Here is a 12,531-nt window from a genome sequence, read left to right on the forward strand (position 1 = left end):
AACTGGACAGGAGTAAACCATAAAGTGAGCAACACTCGTGGTGGGTGAAGCTGCCTTTCGCACACAAATGTTACACTCACTATACAGGACAAGCAAGAATAAATTCCCCCCTAGCAGTGTAGAACAGCGTGCAGAGACTTACGGAGATTTTGTCCATATGGTTTTCTTTTACTTGTGTTAGTATTACTAGTAACCCATATCTGTATTCCACACAGTGTTAATGCACTTTGTGGAAAACAAATAGCGCCTTGGAATGTATCTGCACTGTGTCATCAGTGATTCATAAGCCCACTTCATTTAACAATAAAGATTAATTTTATACCATTAAAACAGTATTTATGCAGTGCAGAAACTATTACTCTTACAGAAAACATGAATAGAGCCTTTTCCATAGCAAATTTAATGAATTTTAATTTTCTACTGGGAAATGTGTCTTTTCCTACATCCTACCCAAAATCATCAGCTCAAGCAACTGCTCCTTGATAATCATTCACCTTGAGAACAGTAGTCTTCATTTGGTTGTCCATGTGGCTTTATGAGTGAATTTAAGTTCTTTCTGCCAAAAGAAGAGCCATAGCTTGAAAGATAGTTAATACTGAGTTCTGTTATGTGTGTCTATGTACAATACCCAATGTGCTAAAGCTGAGTGGTTGCCTTTCCTTTATTTTACATACTGTTCCACTGAGGAATGTCCATTGTTATAAATATGTGTAGTGTTACATAAAGTACTGACTCAGGAAAATTTTTCACATGGAATCAATTGACTTTATTTTTATGAATAAAACATGTGAAAGTTAGTTGGGCAGGGATATTTCAGTGCACCCATTATTTTGTATTGTCAGTCATATATTGGCATGTTCTCAAATCCATTGTTCACAATCATGGGAAAAAATGCTGTTAGAGAAAATTACTATCCTTAGTGTGAAAGGTTCAGAAGTTATTCTGTTACAGAACTTCAGCAGCTACAAGCAAATAAGTACCATCACTTGGTCAAAATTACACAAAATCAACATGAAAAATTAAAACCTTGAAACTTCATTTTTGGAACCTGTTAATTAGCAAATTTAAAATACAAAAAGTAGGTAAATATGATGATATGAAGACACATACTGGACATCTGAGTGACTGTTGTATAAAGAATAGACTAGATATAATGGTTAAACAGGGCTATAAAACTGAATCTCGATGTATAGTGTAAGAGTTAACTGTTAAATGCAAATTGCTCATGTCTGGCACTGAACATCACTAGAACACATTACATATGACAATACAAATACACTAACTATTGGGGCTGATGACCACAGATGATGACCACAGATGTTAAGTCCCATAGTGCTCAGAGCCATTTGAACACTAACTATGCTAATGTTCTAAGTTCCCTGCCATATTTTAGTATTGTTTAACTTTCCTGTTTAAACTACTTTTCTAATTGAGAAAATTTTATTTCAATTAGCTGTCATTTTTCAACAATATATTCTTTATTGTCTGACATTTTGTGATATATATTACTTACAAATGATACTGCTTTCAAATACTGTTAGACATTCACTTCCATAGCTCACATATTCATAATTACAGCAATACATAAGTAATAATGAAAGTATAAAACATGCAAAATCAAACTTACCTGGAGGTCCTGGAGGCCCAGGTGGACCTTCAATGATTCCAGTAGGAAAGTTGTCACCATTCAGAGTTGTTGTGAGGCCTCTTTCTCCCTTGTCACCTTTCGATCCCTACAAGTCAGACCAATCAATTGTATTATACACTGTGAATTTTAACATGAAGTGGAATTTCCAGAAAAAGTGAGCAGAACATTAGCAACCCGAAGGAGCTGCCACTATAAGTTGTAGTAAATACATCTTAACAGCAGATGAAGTCATCTTGTTATAAATGGCTGTAGGACAATTATCCTACGCCAAGTTCATAAGAACTGTTTTCATGAAAGTGAAATACTGGAATTCAGGACATTAATTTGAAGTTGATACACAAGAAACCAATTGTCTGATCCTGGCACAAATTCTACTACCAAAACACAAAATTTTATTCAATTTAATAATAGCCATTACAAGAAAAATAGTTTCAATTATAGTCCTCATACAATTATCTTCATTAACATGATGCAAGTCAACAAAGATAATTTCTAAAATGTCCACAGCTCGTGGTCTTGCGGTAGCATTCTCACTTCCCATGCACGGGGTCCCAGGTTCGATTCCTGGCGGGGTCGGGGATTTTCTCTGCCTCGAGATGGCTGGGTGTTGTGTGTATTTTCGTTCACTCGCAAGTCGCCGTAGTGGCGTTAAAGAACTTGTGGAGCGGCGGCCGAACTGCCCCGCGAGGGGTCTCCCAGCCACCAATGCCATATGCTCATTATTATTATTTCTAAAATAAATGCCACGTTTCACAAAAGTATAGTTTTCTGACAGATCAAAAGAATTCTTACACTCGATTCCTACCATAAGTAATATCATTGTCATCACGTGTCACATCATGCACCACCAGTCCCACATGATAGTGACTTCTGGCACAGCAACACAATGTGAAAGGAACTGCCTATAAGACTTGAAAGCATTTCTTCCAGAAATATGCTGTGACAATCTTAAAATTTATCAAATAAATATTTAAAACTACAAGTGAAGTGTGTGGAAGAGGGTATATTCTGTTGTACTAGGGGTTATAGTATATTCCCAGGGTCATCATTTAAAGCCAGTTCTTGGAACTTTGTAAGCAGGCTTTCTCAGGGTATTTTACATCCACTTTCAAGAGGCTGCCAGTTCAGTTTCTTCAGCATCTCTGTGACACTCTCCATGGTTCAAATAACCCTGTGACCATTCATGCTACCCTTCTCTGTATACATTCAATATTTCCTGTTAGTCCTATAAGGTATGGGTCCAACACACTTCAGCAAATGATTTGTAAGCAGTCTCCTTTGTAGACTGATTGTGTTTCCCCAGTATTCTACCAATGAACTGAAGTCTACCATCTGCTTTACCCATGACTGAGCCCATGTGATTATTCCATCCTATATCTGTACAAAGTGTTACATTCATCTATTTGTTCTGAAGTGATAATCACCTTAATAGACTGTCACTTGCCAGCCTGTGCACTCTGTACATTTTTGTCTCTATCACTTTACCACACAGCATGGCACCTCTCTCTTTACACCCTATAAGTGCAGAATTCACTTCATAATCGACACATGAAATTATATGCAATTGTGTTAAATGTTTGGCAGAAAAGGCAAATGAGAGAGCAAAAATTTAATAAAAAGCTGTACTTGAGAGGGTTGCAGAACCATCAGCTATCCTAGTAACTCAACAAAGAGAATCGTAAATATGAATACTTTCCAAAGTTTCACTATTGTGGAAAGATGTGGAAGAATGGGAAGAAAATTTTATTCTTAGATATTATTGCCAAACAGATTGTCACGGGGACTTAAATATACATTTAATGCAACACATGTTCTTTATTTTACATTATCAGAATTACGGTATGTGATGCTGTCCGCTTAGCTAAATTTTGTATCCCTTTTTCTTTTGTTAGTTTTCCTTCTGGCAATGTGTGGTTGATCTTGTTTTACTTTCCTATCTATGTAAGATATATGTTTGTGCTTAGGATTTTGCTGTTGAACTGAAAATTTCTTACTGAGAGTTGTTCATTAACAATGCAGTACCCACCATTATCATTGTCCCCTCCCCTAAAGTGCCATCTGCACAGTTACATGTCAAGTTATTTTGTGAACACTACACTCATGAAATGATTATCCATCATCTGAAACTGATGCTGACACTGACAGAAAACTACACTCCTGGAAATGGAAAAAAGAACACATTGACACCGATGTGTCAGACCCATCATACTTGCTCCGGAAACTGCGAGAGGGCTGTACAAGCAATGATCACACGTACGGCACAGTGGACACACCAGGAACCGCGGTGTTGGCCGTCGAATGGCGCTAGCTGCGCAGCATTTGTACACCGCCACCGTCAGTGTCAGCCTGTTTGCCGTGGCATACGGAGCTCCATCGCAGTCTTTAACACTGGTAGCATGCCGCGACAGCGTGGACGTGAACCGTATGTGCAGTTGACGGACTTTGAGCGAGGGCGTATAGTGAGCATGCGGGAGGCCGGGTGGACGTACCGCCAAATTGCTCAACACGTGGGGCGTGAGGTCTCCACAGTACATCGATGTTGTTGCCAGTGGTCGGTGGAAGGTGCACGTGCCCGTCGACCTGGGACCGGACCGCAGCGACGCACGGATGCACGCCATGACCGTAGGATCCTACGCAGTGCCGTAGGGGACCGCACCGCCACTTCCCAGCAAATTAGGGACACTGTTGCTCCTGGGGTATCGGCGAGGACCATTCGCAACCGTCTCCATGAAGCTGGGCTACGGTCTCGCACACCGTTAGGCCGTCTTCCGCTCACGCCCCAACATCGTGCAGCCCGCCTCCAGTGGTGTCGCGACAGGCGTGAATGGAGAGACGAATGGAGACGTGTCGTCTTCAGCGATGAGAGTCGCTTCTGCCTTGGTGCCAATGATGGTCGTATGCATGTTTGGAGCCGTGCAGGTGAGCGCCACAATCAGGACTGCATACGACCGAGGCACACAGGGCCAACACCCGGCATCATGGTGTGGGGAGCGATCTCCTACACTGGCCGTACACCACTGGTGATCGTCGAGAGGACACTGAATAGTGCACGGTACATCCAAACCGTCATCGAACCCATCGTTCTACCATTCCTAGACCGGCAAGGGAACTTGCTGTTCCAACAGGACAATGCACGTCCGCATGTATCCCGTGCCACCCAACGTGCTCTAGAAGGTGTAAGTCAACTACCCTGGCCAGCAAGATCTCCGGATCTGTCCCCCATTGAGCATGTTTGGGACTGGATGAAGCGTCGTCTCACGCGGTCTGCACGTCCAGCACGAACGCTGGTCCAACTGAGGTGCCAGGTGGAAACGGCATGGCAAGCCGTTCCACAGGACTACATCCAGCATCTCTACGATCGTCTCCATGGGAGAATAGCAGCCTGCATTGCTGCGAAAAGTGGATATACACTGTACTAGTGCCGACATTGTGCATGCTCTGTTGCCTGTGTCTATGTGCCTGTGGTTCTGTCAGTGTGATCATGTGATGTATCTGACCCCAGGAATGTGTCAATAAAGTTTCCCCTTGCTGGGACAATGAATTCACGGTGTTCTTATTTCAATTTCCAGGAGTGTATTTACAAGAGTTTTGCTGCTGGTCTAAAGTATGCGAAGGACATGAATAATGGACATCTGTATAAGAACATTGACACCATCACTGTCTTTATGGTTGACATATTAATACCAATATCCCATTCATAGAGCAATACCTCCGAACATATCGATTTTTGAGCTTTTTGCTGAAACAAATGAGAAAACCAAAGTGAGTACAATATAGTGCAAAACATTTTAGAACTTTCATCCTCTGAGTGGACTTTTGCAAATTTGTTTATTCTAGAACTTAGTAGCCTTTGTAGCTTTTCATGGTTCTGTATTTATGAGTATACAATATTTTCTTCAGTCTTTTCTTTAAAATTCATTTACAAATGTTCACAGACTGCACAATCAGATGGCATCCTCAGGGGTATAACACAAGTCAAAGATAGAGATAAATAATGGAAGGTATCAAAGTAACAACTCACTAAATAGTTGTGGCAATGAGCCATCACTAGCCATATAAATAAGAATAATAACATTTCTAGCTTTCAGATAAATACTTATTCAGAGATTTATAGAAAACACACACACACACACACACACACACACACACACACACACACACACCTGCATGGGTATATTGTCCTGCTTGATAACATCATGAGACTCCACTGCTTGACTGGTGTAAGGGGTTGTGTCAGGTGCAGTGGGCAATGGAAGAAAGAAGGCAAGGAGGATTGAGAAAGAGTGAATGTAAGTCGGGAGGGAGACACAGCAGACGCAGGATAGGAATGTGACACTGACGAGAACCTTTTGGTCACAGATAGCGGTATTTGTGCACAGTGCACAATGACATAGTGAGTGGATTGAGAGAGAGAGAGAGAGAGATAGAGCAGGAGAGAGACTGTGGAGAAGGGGAAAAGATTAGTGAAGCTCGGATCATGAGGCATGAATCGAGGAGAGAGTGGAACACAAGCTAGAGGAGACTGAGGCCAAGAGTGTTAGAGGGTCTAAGGACGTGTTTCGAGTGAAAATGTAGGTAGCCAGGAGAACACAGTTATGCACATGTATGTATATGTATGTGTGGTGCATAGCTCTGAAGAATGATACATTTAAAAACTTTATACATTCTCAATGACACTCTACATTCTCAATGACTCTGGGTCTCAATTAGTTGGTGAATTGTTAACTTTATTCCTTCCATTATTCATATTCCATCAAGGGCTTCCTATTGCCATATTAATATAACAGAGATTCAGTTATGATGAACTACTTGAATTGACTGCATTAATAGGTATCATACGGATATGATGAATACGTTACTTGTCAAGAGTATTTGTCATATTAGCTTATATATGTGTGAAAGTACAAACTGATCTTGCATTATTTAAACAAAAGTTGCCACTTTAAAGATGCCCTCTTTGTAATTAGTTTCCCACTATTCATCTAATACAGCATACTATATTTATAAATTTTAGACATTCTTCCATCCATCAAAGAATTTTTTATCTAACTGACCTGCATTTCTAAGACTTGTATGTGAATAATTTTCTCATAATTTATGTTATAAGTTCATATTCCTAGCACTGTCACAACAGAACTTAATTAAATGGGCATATTTACATAAATAATAATTGAGACATAGTGGAGATGCTGAGTCGCAGATAGGCACAACAAAAAGGCTCAGAGACTGCAGTTGTGTGTGTGAGTTGTGTTTGCACATGTGTGTGTGTGTGTGTGTGTGTGTGTGTGTGTGTGTGTGTGTGTCATCTATTTTCAACAAAGGTCTTGTTGGCCAAAAGCTTATTTTTGACAGTTTTTTTTGTGCCTATCTGCGACTCATCATCTCTGCTATATGGTGATATAATGAGTGGCAACTTTCCTTTTCATAATATTGTTACATTCCATCCTGGATTTTCCATTGTTTGAGAAATAATAATTAACTGGTTTATAGAGATGAATTTCTTTAATCCATGGTATACTGTTTTAACAGTAATTTGAATTGGAAAAAGTTTACTCCTCATAGTTCTTCACCCAGGTTAGTACTTATTGAATACTTCAAAGGAATTTCACTATGTTCAAAAAGTGTTCAAATGTGTGTGAAATCTTATGGGACTTAACTGCTAAGGTCATCAGTCCCTAAGCTTACACACTGCTTAACCTAAATTATCCGAAGGACAAACACACACACCCATGCCCGAGGGAGGACTCGAACCTCCACCGGGACCAGCCGCACAGTCCATGACTGCAGTGTCCTAAACCGCTCGGCTAATCCCGTGCAGCAATTTCACTATGTAAAAGGTGAAAGCAAAAGAATATGCCAGTCCCTCAACTGCAGCTATAATGCTTAATTATCTACAACATAATAAAAAATGTTCATTGAGACATAAATTAAGTCTACACAGTTCTTAAGGTATTCACATATTATAATGATGGAAAAAAGGTAGATCACTGACACCACACAATACATGATAGAATAAATATGTAACAGCAAATGAGTGTGTATGGTTGTTCTTATGCTCTTGTAACTAAGAGTAAAATACAGGGCAAAAAAAGGGAAGTGTATTTTTTAATATTCATTAGTATATGACTAAGATTAATAATGTTTATCATATCAAATTTGCATCTAACAAAGGCATCATTATACATTATACTACGTGACCATCTATACAGTCACCACTATTAATGTCACGGCCACTAATATTTTTAAAAAATCGCAACCCATGTGTACTACATATAGTTATTCTTAGAAAAAAAAGCATTGATTTTTCGTTCATTCATTATTCATATGATCACTTAAAATATTTATTATAGATCATTGCCAGTTACTTGCAATGACCTCACAATTTCTGTTAGTAATGTATGATTTTGAAAACCGCAAACTGGTCAGCCCACTATAGCATCACTCAAGCTATTCTGGTGAAATCATTTAAATACATCAGCAACTTGAAAAATTTGGCCATTGTAAGGTTTCACTCTTAAGGTAGAAATAAGTCACATGATCTCATTTTCCTCCATAAATGAGAACACATGTACAGAAGTCATACTATGCAAAACATGGCCTGGTGAACATCACACTGGCCAATAATGGAATACACAGCTTATTCTAAACTTGGTGCCAACAGTCAGAATGTAGGGGACTCTCAGTTCAACCTAGTTTATGTTTTCTTATTATTGTCTCTGTTCAGCTGCAGTGCACAGGCTGATAATTCAACAAATTCACTACTATTGTGGATAAGGAAAAGGAACTGACTTCAGTATGAAGATAGAGTGTTCCAGCTTCCAGAAACAGTATTTTGTTGGATATGAAACTGAAATCTGTTCACACTGTTAGAAGCTATACTTTGGGAAAATATCTGAAGATATGAGGGTCGGTCAAAAAGTAATGCCTCCCATTTTTTTTCTACTTAAAGAAATTAAGTTAAGTGAAAAATTTGAATTTGGCGCCATTCCTCAAACTTTCTTCTGCAATCCACTGCAGTAGTAAACTTTCTGTGTCAACAGGTGGCAGCACAGCAGAAGTTTGTAAGATGGCCGACATCGATGTTCGTTTGAGACAGCGTTGTGTGATTGAATTCTTGAATGCAGAAGGTGAAACGCCCATACGCATTCATGAAAGACTGAAGAAGGTGTATGGTGTTGTGACAGTGGATGTCAGCACTGTTAGACTATGGGTTCGTCGTTGTAAGGAAGCTGAAGGGCAAACACCGTTGACTGACAAAAAGCGGAGCGGCAGGCCGGTGAGTGCAGTGACTCCACACAACATTCAGCAAGTTGATGACATCATTCGTGGTGACCGTCGGGTGACTGCAGATGAAGTGTGTCGCATTATTTCTCTTAGTAAAGGCAGTGTGAGCACGATTATTAAACAATTGGGGTACTCAAAAGTTTGTGCACGGTGGGTTCCAAGAATGTTAACCGATCAGAATAAAGAGGCAAGGAAAACAATAGCCTCCCAACACTTGCAGTGCTTCCGTTTGGAGGGAGATGAGTTTCTGAAAAAAATTGTGACCGGGGACGAAACATGGGTGCATTTTTTTGAACCCGAATCAAAGAGGCAGTCAATGGAGTGGTGTCACACAAGCTCGCCGAGGAAGAAAAAATTCAAAACTGTGCGATCGGCAGGGAAAGTTATGGCAATAGTTTTCTGGGACACAGAGGGTGTGATTCTGGTTGATTTTTTGGAGCAGGGATGCACAATAAATTCTGTTCAATACGTCACAACCCTCAACAAACTTAAAGCACATCTTCAGCGAGTTCGCCCAACAAAATCAATGGCAGATGTTCTTCTTTTGCATCACAATGCAAGACCACACACCAGTCGTCACACCTCTGACGAGATTGTCAAAATTGGATGGGAAGTTTTGCCTCATCCCCCATACAGCCCTGACCTGGCACCATCAGACTTCCATCTGTTCGGGCCACTAAAAGAAGCTCATCGTGGGATTCATTTTGAAGATGAGGAGGCCGTCAAAACATCCATGCGTCAATGGCTTAGGAAGCAGAGCTGTGATTTTTACCGTGCTGGGATACATGCCCTTGTTCAAAGATGGACCAAAACTGTAGAGATGGGCGGAGATTACATTGAAAAATGACAAAATGATCCTCAATGTTGTGGTTTTCAACCTATGTAATTGCATTTAAATTTCCTGACAATTAAACGTAGAAAAAAAAATTGGAGGCATTACTTTTTGACTGACCCTCGTAGTTTAACCTCTCAAAGTTATCTGGTTTTTCATAATTCTCTTTAGGCTATGCAAATGAGAAATGGTTCTTAAGCAGGAAAAGCCTTTTAGTTTCCAAATGGTCCACTCTTTAATGACCAAATATAGCATTCTCACATTGTTGCTACCTTCCCTGCTACATATTCCCGAAATGCGATGTTTCTACAGAGAAAAAAGGTTAGGTAATTTCTTATATGAAATCACACAAAAGTGCTCAGATGTTCAGAAATTTAATTCAAAATGGTAAGTAAAAAATTAATATCATCTACATTTGAGAAAGAAGATGAGACTATACATTTGAGGGACAGAAACAGGAACAAATTTAACAGTAGTAGAAGGAAAGTAAATGAATAAACAGGCCATGAATCTCTAGCAATGAGTCTCTACCAATGGAAAGAAAAATGACTGTTTTGTCAAAAGAAAGGGGCAGATAAAGAATATGCTCATTACATTACTTTTGGAGGTTTGTAATTGATCAACAGTTATTGTAATGTACTATCACATTCTATTCAAGCAGTCAGAGATGCGTGAAAGAAAATCATGAGGAGATTTCAACTGGATGGTGATGAGCAACAGTTCTTTAAGCAGCCTTTTGGGTAGCTGCCGTGGCAATAGACTGGATGATTGACTGATTTGGTCTTCTAAAGTTGCCAATATGGCCCTGCTGTGACAGTACTGTGAACAGCTGAAACAAATGGAAACACTGCTGTTATTTTTCCCAAGGACATGCTACCCTCCTTTATGGTTAAATGATGATGGTATCCTCAGAGGTAAAACATTCTGAAGGTAAAACCATCCCCCACTTGGATTCCCAAATGGAGACTAATCAGGAGAATACCATCAGGAAAAACAAGATTGACATTCTACATGGTGGAGCAAAGAATGCACATCCCTCAACCAGATATGCAGATTGGAGAATTTAAAAAGGAAAATGGATAGATTGAAATTAGATATAGTGAGAGTTAGTGAATGCAGTGGCAGGAAGAACAGGATTTCTGATTAGGGAAGTAGAGGGGTCATAAATACAAAATCAAACACGGGTAATGCAGGCACAAGTCTAATAAAGAAAAAAATTGGAATATGGGCAAGCTACTATGAATAACATAGTGAATACATTGTAATAGTCAAGGAGGACACAAAGCCAATGCCCACCTCACTAATACAAGTTTACGTGACAACTAGCCCCAAAGGTGATGAAAAAAATAAAAGAATGTATGATGAGGTAAAAGAAATAATTTGGATTGTTAAGAGAGAAAAAAATTCAATTGTGATTAGGGACTGGAATTTGAAGTAGAAAATGAAAGGGAGGAAAAATAGCAAAATAATAGGGACTGGGGAAAAAGAACGAAAACTGAAGTGATCTGGTAGATTTTGCACAGAGCATAATTTAATCATTTGTAACACTTTTTTTTTTCAAACAATTGCATTCCCTGTAGGAATATCAACAAAGTAGGAAAAGACAGATTGCTACTTACTGTAAAGAAGTCGAGTTAAGTTAGAGACAGGCACAATTAAAAGATTCTTACATAAAGGTTTCAGCCACAGCCTCCATCAGTGAAAAAAAACACACACTCAGTCATACACAGGCAAGCACACCTCATGCATACGTGACTGCCAACTCCAGCAGCTCGGGCTAGAACACAACTATCACTTGGGATGCAAGCAGCAATCTGTAGGGGACAGGGATGGGGAAGGGATAGTAGTGTATGGGTGGAAGAGAGCAAAACTTGTCAGGCAGAGTGTGGAGGGACTGGGATGCCAACAGGCATGGTGTCAGGAGGTTGTTGGGCAGAGATGTGGGGGGAAAAGGGGCAAAAAAGAAGAGGACAAAAGAAGACGATTGGGGAAAGATGGGTGGATGCATTGGCAAAGGGCAGCAAGCAAAGAGGGTGGGAAACAAGAATGGGGAGGAGAATATAGGACAGAGAGGGTGGAAACTGTTCCTTGGAGGGTGTGGTGACAGTGTGTTACTGTAGTTTGAGGCCAGGATAATTACAGGCCCAGGCCACCTGTGAAAGCAGCCATGTCATTTACCAGCTCTGCTGCAGTCACTGCACAGCTTTTTATGGATATGCTTACCAACCAGTTGTCCACCAGGATGAACAGCCACTATCAAACTGTGGCCAAGAGCAAAGTAGACCACCTTGTGGCATAACATGCAGGTAAACATAACATGCTTGATTTCAGTGACTGCTTCACCAACCAAGCCCTCTGGATCCTCCCCACCACCACCAGCTTCTCCGAACTGTGCAGATGGGAGTTGTCCCTACAACACATTTTCCACCCCCATAATTATCCCAACCTCAATCTATCTAACACACCGGCCCCAACACCCTCCACGTAACTGTTTCCCGCCCCTCTGCCCTATCATCTCCTCCCTATTCTTGTCTCCTATCCTCTTTGTTTACCACCCTCTGCCAATGCATCTGCCCACCTCTCCCCACTTCCATCCTTTTCCGCTTTTTTTTTTCACCACCTTCCTGCCCCACAACCCCCTGACACTGTGCCTGTTGGCATTCTAGTGCCTGCATACTCTGCCAGACAGTGTTTGCCTCTACCCCCATCTACTAACTCTTCCCTTCCCTGACCCCTCCAGGTTGTTCCCAAGATGCCAGAGTTGGTG

General features: G+C 40.5%; 1 protein-coding gene across 1 annotated transcript in view; it reads right to left on the minus strand.

The window, feature by feature from the left end:
* LOC124760357 (collagen alpha chain CG42342-like) overlaps positions 1-12,531 on the minus strand; it is a 641,799-nt gene that overhangs the window by 468,935 nt on the left and 160,333 nt on the right. Inside the window, exon 9 of the mRNA XM_047249099.1 lies at positions 1,628-1,733. Within this exon, the coding sequence (XP_047105055.1) occupies positions 1,628-1,733 (106 nt within the window). The remainder of the gene's footprint in view (positions 1-1,627; positions 1,734-12,531) is intronic.

The sequence above is a fragment of the Schistocerca piceifrons genome, chromosome 1, assembly GCF_021461385.2.
Source record: "Schistocerca piceifrons isolate TAMUIC-IGC-003096 chromosome 1, iqSchPice1.1, whole genome shotgun sequence".
In the NCBI taxonomy this organism is placed as follows: Eukaryota; Metazoa; Arthropoda; class Insecta; order Orthoptera; family Acrididae; genus Schistocerca; species Schistocerca piceifrons.